At 36.7% G+C, this 11,734-nt stretch overlaps 1 protein-coding gene across 1 annotated transcript; it reads left to right on the top strand.

Moving 5' to 3' along the window:
- Positions 1–1,480: 1,480 nt before the first annotated feature.
- LOC145904009 (adenylate kinase 9-like) lies at positions 1,481–11,345 on the top strand. Its single transcript, XM_082992216.1, has 35 exons — positions 1,481–1,646; positions 1,891–1,954; positions 2,046–2,160; positions 2,256–2,403; positions 2,568–2,747; positions 3,025–3,153; positions 3,216–3,392; positions 3,485–3,601; positions 3,670–3,867; positions 4,039–4,119; positions 4,196–4,325; positions 4,505–4,629; positions 4,805–4,947; positions 5,225–5,359; positions 5,590–5,668; positions 5,740–5,860; positions 5,977–6,051; positions 6,173–6,388; positions 6,459–6,634; positions 6,872–7,129; positions 7,189–7,317; positions 7,396–7,538; positions 7,599–7,818; positions 7,877–8,026; positions 8,095–8,202; positions 8,287–8,514; positions 8,572–8,791; positions 8,986–9,187; positions 9,246–9,413; positions 9,656–9,852; positions 9,918–10,124; positions 10,181–10,340; positions 10,470–10,634; positions 10,729–10,880; positions 10,982–11,345. Exons 1-35 carry the CDS (start codon positions 1,539–1,541, stop codon positions 11,191–11,193), a joined length of 5,436 nt encoding a protein of 1,811 aa, XP_082848342.1. The 5' UTR covers positions 1,481–1,538; the 3' UTR covers positions 11,194–11,345.
- The last annotated feature ends 389 nt before the right edge of the window (positions 11,346–11,734 follow it).

The raw sequence follows: 11,734 nt of genomic DNA on the forward strand, positions 1-11,734 counted from the left end.
CGAGGGCGTTTTATAACAAACATTCTGGAAAATCGTGGTTGTCCAGCAGGGTATCAGCAGCTTGGTTTGAACTCTGCAGGAAGGCTTAGCTCCGCCTGCATCCTTTCCGTCTAGTGTTCCAGTATAGGGGTTGAAAATGTCATTGGCGCACCCGCCCAATAAACCGAAACCCGCAACTCGTAAAAATAACACGCAACTCGATGCTGAAAACCAGCCCAATTGGGCGGGAATACCGCCACCCTGGCAACCCTGGACAAACGTTCAACCTTTCTATTCTGGTTAATTGGCTTGTGACAACTCACGGCGAAACCACTGGGGCGTTACGTTACGTGAACAACATCTAATACGACTGTACAGTGTGAAAATACTAATTAAAACAAAAGGAAATTTGATAAACGTGATTGTAGAAAATCAATAAAAACAAGGAATAGTGCGATACAAGTGTTTTTCGCCAAACAGCCAGGTTGTGATTTTAATTTGTGACAGAGCAAAATGTCCTATTGATTGCTACATAAATATTTACTCCACGGGACGACATTCGCTGATTCATTCGTTTTCAACCACCAGTATTACAAACCCCAATTTCTTCACATTGCAGGTCATAAATCTGTTCGGTGCTCGGTTGCATATAGGTAACTAAACTGAAAACGAAAAAAAACATCTGTTTCGAAATCTAACACTACGAGCTTTTTCAGTAAATTTTAACAGTCCCGCAGTTCAACCACAAGATGCAAAAGGCTTTAACCCATAGCGCCCTCTATAATGGTTTTCAACTGGATGCCATGAACCCCGAAGGATCTGCAATAATATATTGCGAGGTTCATAATGTTCTGCTTTATGAAAGAGTCAAGACACCACCAAAAAACAACATTCAATATTTTCTCTCCGAAATCGACCTATTTCCAATGCCACTTGTTGTGCGTGACACAGGTGGAAACTTCACATTTGCAAAATTACAATACTTATTTAAATAGATATAATAAACTGCGTTTTGACACGAGGTTATTTATATTCTTATCACCAATGTCTGTAATGTTTTAATTTTTATTACAATAGCCAATGTTTTCGAACATGGAAACAATCACATTTTAAAGAGTTAAATCACCGAAAAAGAAGTAATTGTGATTCCATTTACAACAATCACAAAACACGTTTATAGGTCTACATAAATAAAGATCAGTTTTCTTCCGTCTTTGAAATATAGTTTACTGAGACAAACAATCATATATAAGTTTTCTATGGTTTAATGCAGAATCTACGGAAAAGTGTAGTGCGGTTACCATATTATCACTAATGGTTGCTATAGCAGCCTTCCAGGTGCGTAGTGCGAAGTAAGGTTGTTGTTTGTGTATAACACAGATTGTCTTTTAAATAAATAAACTTATCTCGCACATTACCTCGCGAAAATCGATTTATGCTATTCCGTTTAGTGCGTAATGACATTTAGAAATTGTTGACAGTGGTTGTTTTTTGCAGTGCTCATCTTTCCTGAGTTTTTCCTAGATTTGTAATGTGGTGAGCCTGACACCGCCCAAGCCATGGCTTTGCAGCAAAAACAGAGTTTCGCCGATCACTTTGATGAAGATGTAACTGAACAACAGTTTCTTCAATCAAAACCAACATGCTTTGTGGTTTTGGGCAAGCCGGTATAAAAACTAAGCAATATTTTTTATTGAAATGAAAAACGGATGCTTTACTTGTACAACTTTTAGCTTAGTAGGCCTAAACTATAAAATATCTATGTTCCATACGGTTGTATTTCTAGTATGTGAAGGTTAACCATGTTTGCATTTTTGTTTTTAATAAACAGACAAGTGTTAAATTTGTATGATTTAATTTTTTTAGGTTTAACTTGCACTCAAATTAAAGTTTCATAAAATTATTTTTCAGGGTTGTGGCAAATCAACACTTGCTCAGAAACTTGCTCAGTATTGGAGATGCGAATTAGTAAATGGTAAATTTTTTTTTGTTGCATATTTGTATTTTTTGTGCTCATATGATATTTTTCAAGAAATACTCACATGGTTGCTGATTTATGCATTTAGGTACTGACACTATTACCAAGGAAATTGAATTGAACACAGATATAGGAAAGAAAATGCAAGAGGTTTTATTTAAGGGTGAATCATTATCAAATGACTTTGTACTTCAACTTATCAGGTACATAAAAATTTGACAATTCAAAAATAAAATATAGGACTCACAAGTTGTAAATTAACTTTTGTGATTGTATTTACAAATATCTATATATTTAGAGAGAAGGTAACATCACTGGAAGTTGCACATTATGGTTATGTGCTGGATGGTTTGCCTGTTGTTGGTGATAATGGTTTGTCAATACATGAACAAATGGAAATGATTAAAAACTGGAACCTTTCACCTGATGTAGTTATCAATATGAAGGTGTGGAACTATTTTAGTTCAATGACAATATTTAGAAACAATTGTTTTTATTTTTGATGTTTTTTTTTTATTCTGTAATTTTGCTGTCTCCTTTAATGTCAGAAAATGAAAGCAAAGTGTTTTTAAAACAGTATTAACAATTGAACGGAAAACTGCACTTTCAGTGTCCCGATGTGGATATTGTATCAAGACGAATGGGCTTTCGCACTGACTCCCACACTGGTGATATTTACCCTCAACAACAGTGGGATCCACCAATGCCCAAAGCGAACAAATCTGTTGTGGAAGTTGGTGAGGGGGAGGAGGAGGAAGAGGGAGAAGACGTTGAAAGTTTTGGAGAAGAGGTGAAAAAATGTATAAAGGATTTAAATTTTATTCTTGGTATTCTTTACAACCGGGTTGAGCAACCCTTACCACCTATGGGTCGAATACACCAATCGAGCGCTAGCAAGTAAAAATTTAAACTTAAGAGTTGTGGCCCGAGTTGCACTTTTTATATTTGAAAACAACAACTTTCTATAGCTAGAAAACAGTCAGCAGGCCACATTTCTGCAGCTTTGAGTTAACTGTGTTTTGAGGATGAGTGAAATTTTTCGATGTAGAAATCTTTAATGCTTACAGGCTGTGTTGGACTTTCCGGAGATTGACAAAGAATCAAAAAATCGCCTTGTTCATGCACCAGAAAACTTAAAAGACCATGTTGATTTTTCAAATACTGCTTACAAGGATGTGGCATTAACAAAAATTGAGGTATAATTGTGTGATAAATAAAAGTGGCAGAATGCATTAAAATATGATTTATAAATTTTCAGAACTATATAGCTGATCATAACCAGCAGTATGTCATTGAACTGGATGGCAACCTTCCACCAATGACAATTTTCCGACAACTTTTGAACAAACTTGACACGTACACATTTAGACGTGCAGTTGTTCCCACAAGACTGCAAAATCCTGATGAAGAGGAATTACCCGATGAAATTGAAACTGTAAGTCACTGCTTTATTTATCATAGCTTACATTGATTAACACAAAAATTTAATGTTTAGTAATGAAGAAAAGCAAATTACTTATTTTGTAGGATGAGCTGTTAAGAATGTTGGCATCATATCAAATGCCCGCTCCTCGATATCGATGGAGAAGATCTAAGTGGGGGCGAATTTGCCCGGTTTCATTGAAAGAAGGAAACATTAATCAAGTAACTACCCTAAAGATATGTAAATTATTTTTTTGGAAATCATTTTGACTAAAGTATTACAATATCAGGGCAAGCCAGATTTGGCAGTAAGTTTCTTGGACAAGATCTATGTGATGTCATCACCTGAAGCAATGACAAAGTTTCTAAAAAATCCAAGACCATATTTAATGCCACCGATGCCAGCACCACCTTGTAAAATTGCTGTGCTAGGTTTTCCATTGTCAGGAAAAACTACAGTCAGTCAAGCTCTGGCAGAAAAGTACAAGGTAACTCGATATTAAATGTTAAAATATATGACAACATAACAAAGTGTTTTTTTTGCAATAAAATGAGATTTTGTTAACAAAGGCATGCTACTGCTATGGGATTTATGTCGGATAGCAATGTATATACATGCAAAAAGAACTTATATAAAAATATTTAATGATCTGTTTCAGGCTACAGTTTTGGACATGAAAGTTCTCATGAAAGATAAGCTGGTTGAGGCCAAATCCGAATTGGTTCTTAAAGCTAAGCAGGTATATAATTTGTTTTGTTAAATAAACCACATGTTTACCCTTGAATATGTTCATTATGCCATGGCTTGTTTTACAGGAAGCACTGGAGTCAGCACTAGTTCTTGTGCAAAATAAACTTGAGCAGGAGGCTTTGGAAAGAAATGAACAAAGAAAAGCCAAGGCACTGGAAGCAGAAGCTGAGGCAGAATTAGAAAATGCTGAAAAAGGTTAAAAAAAATTGCTAAATCAGTTTGCTTGAGGTTATTGCAAGACTTTTTTTCAAAAAAATTAATGCATGCACATTCTATATAATTTGTTTCATAACTTAATCTGAAGTTTATAGTTCATTTATAATGGCACAAAAATTAACTAGTATCAGTGGCCAAAAAGTTACATGCACTTTTAGATGATGAAGATGAATCTAATGAAGCTACAGACAGTTTATTGACAAGAAATGAGGATAGTTTGGCCGACACTGTTGATGCCAGGGAACCAAGTCCTGTTCCCACGGTTACAGAAGACCATGAAGAGGTTGGTTAGCAGCTTTTTTATTTCCACAAATATAACAAGCCTTTACTGTGATTTCTGCTTTATTTTGTTGGTACAAGCAATAATAACTGAGTAGAGTAGTCTTTATGTGTCATCATCATCATGTACCCCTGTGCCATCATATTATTGCTCATGCATTTGTTAAAAATTTGCTCAGGTCAAAAAGATTGTTGATGATGCGGTTAAAGCAGCTGAAGGTCAAGAAATAAAATTGCCACCCCATGAGTATGTCAATGTTTTGGAAGAAGCCATCGAAAAAATGATTGAAGACAGATTGAAAGAAGATCCAGATGCACCAAAGTAAAATAAAATTTGTTTTGTTTGAGGTATTTTTTCTTAGCTCAACTCCATTAGGAAATAATTTTTCTGCTATTCCTTGGTCATGCAAAAATTTAACCCAAATTTTATGAACACTCTTTCACTTCATTATTTATTCTTGTGTTTCATCATAAAAAATAATGCAAATAAAAAATATGATAATTGTATTTTTTTTAGTAAACTTACTAAATGAAAGATGTTTCAATGTTGCATGAGTTAATGTAAAAGTATCTTTTTTATTAAATGTTTCTAATCACAGGAGTGGAGGTTGGATTTTGGACAACTTTCCTGAAACAAAGGAACAATGGGCAGTGATGGTGGAAAAATCTATTGTCCCTGATGAAGTTATTTTCCTTGCTGACAAATCTCCAAATGTGGAGGTTGTGAGACAAAGGTAATTTACACAACACAGCAAGGTTGTACAATTAAGCAAATTAATATTCTTATGTTTATTGTACATTGCAATGCTGAACATTTTATTTCTTCATTAATTGTATTAGTTGGTCATTGTTAGTTGGTCATTGTTAGTTGCCTGCATAATTTACAACGAAGCAACAGTGTGGTAGCATTGTAACATGTGAGTTAAACCCAGTAAATGTGTAATTTTTATGACTAATTCTACAGGTATTATGAAGTGAATAAAGAAGATATCACCGGGCAATATCGGATGAGGCTGATCAAGGATAAACAAAAAAAGCTTCAGGTATGTTCTGGAATTATTTTATGAAGCAGGTAAGAGATTCTTTTTCAATGGATTTCTTGTTCAATGAATAGGAGGAAGAGGAGGAACAGAAACGAGTCATACAAGAAATGGAAGAGCAAGCAAAATCAGAGGCAGAAAAAGCTGAAACCCTAGATGGTGAAACAGATACTGAAATAAGCAAAACTGAAACAGGTTTGAACAGTAGCACATCTTGTTTATTATATTTAGCTGTATTAATTTTATTTTATTGTAAATTATGTTTGCCTGGAAATTTTCTTTTGTAGATAATCTTTTGTTCTTTTTTTTAGATGAAGTAGAAAGTGAAAAGGGACCAACACCACCCATGAAATTAGATGAAACAATCATCAACACTCTTCGCAAAGGTTAGCATTGTTGCCAAAATAATTAATGATAATTGAAATCGCTTTTGGTGCTTTTTATGGGACTGCCCTTATTTAGAAAAAAGTTTTTTTTCAATTAATATATTTTCCATCAATTGTACAGAGCTGAAGGAATTGGAGGACAAGTATTATGTTGGAGTCCCACCATATGATGCCCCTGAGTTCCTCAATTTAAGAGATTTACTTCATGAGTTTGACAAAGAGTGGGGTGCATTGCAAAACGCTGTGACTGGGTCTGCCACAAGTAAACCTATCACTGTTGACATCTTGGATATGACAACCGCAGCCATTGTTGAGCTCGCTGTCAAGAAAATAGAAAGTAATCTATTATTTTATACTCCATTTAAACTACTTTTTGCCAAACATACAAAGTGTTTTATGGTGTGCAGGCATGTTTGGTTACAAAGCCTGGGACTTCTCTGGCCTTGATCTTGATGAAGAAGAAGAAGATACAACAGCGGAAAATGAGATGGATGGAGAACAGGAAGATGAAGATGAGGAGGCATTGCAACACAAAAAGAAACATTTCGGATACTCAAAGCATTACGACCCAGTTGCCTTGAAGGTTGGAGATCAGTAAATTATTATAAAATATATAAATTGAGTTAAAATAACAATACACTAAATGTAAATACAATATTTATAATTGAGCCCATAAAACACTCAAAATAATTGTGATATACGTTTGTGCTTTCATATCATTTTTCTTGGTCGGGACCACCGTGGTTGTATGCAATCAGTTCTGTCCTCTTGTAATGTCCTATTTTATGGAAATGACCTTCTAATTGTTTTTTTTTTATAGAATGAAAACGTACTTTGGCCTGGAAATCCTGACATAGCAGCCAAGTATCGTGAAAGGATTTATTACTTTAAGTCAACTGAGTTTCGGGAAGTGTTTGTACAAAATCCATTACCTTTCTTACCAAGTGACAAACCACTGTCACCCCCTCCCCCAAGAGTAATAATCCTAGGTGCACGAGGTGCTGGGAAATCACTGCATGGAAGATGGCTTTCAGAAATGTTGGGGACGTTTCATATTTCTTTTCGGGAACGATTGCAGGTAATGAAGTTACAATAAAAAGCAATTTTTTCTTCTTTAAAAGTCTTTATCGTGCGCAGGAAATGATCCTGCCGAAAACTGCAAGAAAACTAGGGCCCGAGCATGAAGAGGAAAAACTTATGAAGAAGGAACTTTCCGTTTCAGTGGACGAAGCTGTCAAAAAGGCACTTGACCCTGATGCCGAAGGAGTAGGTCTTTTAATAACTGATTTAAATTAAAAAGTGTACATCTGTTTTAGTAGTAGTGAAAACACAATTTAACTTCAGGGCAATCAAATGGAGGAAGAGGAAAAGTTCGATCTCACAGATGAGGAAGAAGCGATCAAATCAAACTTAGAAGATGATGAGCCCTTGCCACCTGAAATTCTAGAGAAAATTGTTCCTGGGTGGTGGAGAAAAGAGCCGTACAAGTAGTGAATGCAATGTTCACAGTTGGTGATTATAAATGACACAAAATCTTCCTTCAACAGATCCACAGGATTTATTCTTGAAGGCTTCCCAAGAACTGTAGAAGAATGTCAGTTTTTAGTGCAGTCTGGTCTCTATCCCGATGCTGCGCTGTTGTTAATGGTTGAGGACAAAGATGTGATCAACAGATTGTTGCCATCAAGGATGGAAAAGTGGATCACGAGACGCCAACACCTGGACAACAAGAAAAACAAAATTCGCGAAGAGAAAGACACAATAAAGGTAATGTTTACCATAATAGTGTTTTTGACCTTCCTGTTGTATTGTCGTTATCGCTCAGCGTGAAAAAGTGGAAGCAAGACGTAAAATTCTGTTGGCTGAAAGAGAGGAAAGGAGGCTACAAAGAGAAGCTGAGAAAAATGAAAACGAAGAGGAAGAAGAAGATGAAGAGGAAGAGGATATTGAGGACATTCTTGCCAATGAATTTGATGTAACCCATAATTTTTTAAATTTTATTATGCGTTTTTTGCCTTTTAATAAAATATTAATTTGACATAGGATGAAGAAGAAGCTGAAGAAGAGGAGGAGGAGGAAGAAGAGGATGCAAGAAATCGAATGAAAACTGAGTTTGGAGAATGGTTTGACGATGACGTCGGTAAGCTTCAGGTAAATATATTGTCGCATCAATAACCGGTTGCAGTGGAATTGTGCAATGAAAATATTGTCGCATAATCATTTGTTTAATTTTAGGCTGTCCAAGAACAACTGGAGGAATGTTCAATTCCGCGTATCGAGGTACAAGCGAGCAGAAAACCGCATGTGGTGAAGTACTTGGTCGAAAGTAAGATGAAATCCATCCTCGATTACAGAAACGGAATTTTTGAGCGCGTGTATCCACTGAGCCAAGTCATTGCGGACAAAATGCTTGTATCTGGTTACAAACACCCAAGTTCCTTTGGAAAATGGGATCCCGTTAAAGTGAGAGTACATTAATGAGTTAGAAACATGCGAATGACAATGCTTTCATCTTTACAGCTTCACGAATGTGACGATGTCATTCAATCGGTTTCAAGCCCGACCAACCCTTTCCTTCCCGTGGCTTACAACCAGTACGTATACTTTCTGTCGTCGCTGGAGTCGAGAAACAAGTTTATTGCGGATCCTGTTCGATACATTCAGAGTCCGCACCAAGCCAAGCCTGTCGTGCCAGTTCAAATCGCTGTAGTTGGTCCTCCTAAGTCTGGCAAATCGACATGTGAGTGTGTCTACTATATCTTTGATACAAATGCACGTTACTGATAGCCAAAGTGCGATAATACAAAGTAATGACTACAATTATTGAAAAATTGAGATATTGAGCATATACATTCCAGATGCTGGCCTGGCGATCACTGTACCTACCGTAATGTCGATATGCACGCAAAGTAATGCTTCTTGTTTGTGATTCAGTGTCGCGAAGATTTACAGACGATTACGGTGCTTGTCACGTTTCGGTGGGAAAATGCATCCGTGACGTTCTCGACAAGCAACCCGACTCGGTGCTTGCTCAGCATGTGAAAACCCATTTGCACGAAGGTTCTGTGGTTCCTACCAGTTTAGCAGTGGAATGTCTTTCCACAACTCTGCTTGACACCGTATGTTCAACTAGAGGGTAAGGATAGTATGCACAAATAAGTTGCTTGTATGAAATTGCCATTGTGTGTTTTTAGTTATGTTTTGGATGGTTTCCCAAACACGCCTGAAGAAGTAGAAATGCTTCATAAAAAGGGCATTTGTCCGGTGAAGATTATTGAACTGATGATCGACGAAAAAGAGGTTTTGGTGCGGGCTGAACAGGATAGATTGGCAAACACTGCTGACTATGCAGTTCATGACAGGTTTGTAAACTCCTCTTGTCAACAAATTTGTCATATTTAAATCTGCATTGCAATTTTCTGGTGCTACATCTTGCTTTATAATTTCTCAACGCTTTTGAGAATTGGAGATTTGCAAAGCATACTTTCTTAATTTTTTAATATATTTTTTGTGGTGTTTTAAACCTAGATTAAAGAAATCTTGTTTCACTACCAGACGACATAACAAAATTACTTGTAAATTTATCGCTGTGTTCTTGTTGCAGTGACAAAATCACAGTTCTAAAACACACATGCTATAAAGAGCAAATTGAATCAGTACGCAAATACTACACGAAGCAGCATCAAAACTGGCTCCAACTCGACGGAAAGATTTCTAAATGGAAGCTATGGGCATCTGTGCTGGAACAAACAAAAGATGGCGTCAAAAAGATTCAGGATTATTTGGACCGTGTTGAAAAAGGTTTGCATCATTTGAATTTGGTGTCATGACCATATGAATTAAGTCTAATGTTCAACCGTTTCCAGGTAAAGCAGCTCGGCTTTGCGACTTGTGCATCAGCCCGGAGGAATTTAAACCTCGTCTAGGAGAATACGGTCAATACTGTCCTGTAAGTTTGAATGCCAGAGACGAACTTGTCGATTGTTCCACGAATACTTCCTTGGATTTTGCCGTGGAATTCCGTTCGAAGTATTACAAACTGGCTTCTGAGAAGGACATGTTGACATTTTTGGGTAAGCTTATTTTAGAAAAATTATTATGGAAGAAAAAAACGAACATTCATTTCCAGCAAATCCTGAGAAATATGTTCCACCCTTGGCTGCTAAAACGTTGCCTGGTGCGGATGCTTTACCCAAACGTCGAACTCACGCCGAAGTAAAAGCGATGTTTCCCAAGAAAATTGAACTTAACGGTTACTGCCCTGTGACCTTCTTCAAAGGAAAGCTAAGGTACATCTGCAAACAAATCATTTACATAGGTTGCGATGAACTAAATAGGTTTAAGTGAAGTATATTTTAACCATTATTGGTAGTCGTTGGGCCATTATAACTTAAAATGATGTTTTACCTGAAACGCAGGTACGAAGGACTGGTCGAGGGTAGCCCGGATTACATTGTGGAGTTCAACAACAAACTCTATTCAATGGAAAGCGAAGAGAAACTTAACTTTTTCATGAAGCGGCCGCAAATATACGCCGACCTAAAACTTCCGAACAAACTTCCTCCAAAGAAGGAGATAATGAAGTAAGCTTTTTGGAAATAAAGCGTGACGCATCTGCGTTGCTTGAATATTTTCAACAACGTCCAATAACCGATATATCTATTTACGTGTTTTCAGCTTAACCAGTCTTCCCATGCTCGGATATTTGGAACAAGGTGCTGCCTCATGTATTATAAAATCTCTTACCACCGCTGGATGTTTCAAACCCAAATTTCCATTCCTTTCCGTCAAAAAGTCGGTTCTTATTTATATCGCCACACATTTGAAGGGTAGGCAATAATGCAGTTTACGATGTTCGTGTTTATCAAAAAAGCTTCTTGTATGTACAGCCCAGCAGTACAGTTTCTCAACCCAAAGCGTTTTATTTTAGCGTTCAACCCTCGAAGTTCAAACTACAGCCGAACAAAGTACCAAAAAATGTTAAAGAGACTGGAGGAGTGTTGCATGCTTATCACTTACCTCGGATCCAATATGACTCGACGCTACATTGAACCGGGTTTCCGACCGATTCACTTTGACGAAAAAATGAATCTCTTCTTAAGCCTGGAAAAACACCCGCCGAAGAAAAATGGCGTTTATTAGCTGTTTGCTTTGTGTTGTTAAACTGTTTTGGGTTTATATGCATTTACTTTTTTGTTTCATTGAAACGCGTTTTATTACAGAATGCTCTTTATCAAACCTAGTTCGCTGAACGTTTTTGCGCAATTTCTAAATAAATATCGTTTATCACATTATAGGTAATGTGTTTTAGCTTGGTTGAATATCCGGAATATGTGATACTTTACAAAACCAAAAAGGGAAAGAAGACCACTTTTTAGTATTGTTGCCGCTCACGAAGTGTGCAAGCGTTTGTGGACGTTTTAACTTTGGTCAACAAAAGGTTGGTTCGCCTACTGAGAAAATTTTCGTTCTTTTTGAAACATGTTTTATTTTAGTCAATGGATGTTCAGCTTCAGTGCACCAACGCAATCACAAAACGATTTCTATGTGTGCTCTCATGCTTATCTGTTGCAAAAATAAACCGCGAAATTTTTCCTATTTCCCGTGAAGTGATGAAGATGTGTTGATAGCTGTGCTTATTTGTGATTTATTTGTTAACGTTGCACGTTGCACTTAATATCAT

This window comes from Ascidia mentula, chromosome 5, assembly GCF_947561715.1.
Source record: "Ascidia mentula chromosome 5, kaAscMent1.1, whole genome shotgun sequence".
NCBI lineage: Eukaryota > Metazoa > Chordata > Ascidiacea > Phlebobranchia > Ascidiidae > Ascidia > Ascidia mentula.

Coding starts and splice junctions, on each gene's coding strand:
- LOC145904009 (XM_082992216.1), top strand. CDS start 1,539: ATGGCTTTGCAGCAAAAACAGAGTTTCGCCGATCACTTTGATGAAGAT. Junction 5,669..5,739: donor ATAAACAAAAAAAGCTTCAG/GTATGTTCTGGA, acceptor TTCAATGAATAG/GAGGAAGAGGAGGAACAGAA. Junction 7,539..7,598: donor TGGAGAAAAGAGCCGTACAA/GTAGTGAATGCA, acceptor TTCCTTCAACAG/ATCCACAGGATTTATTCTTG.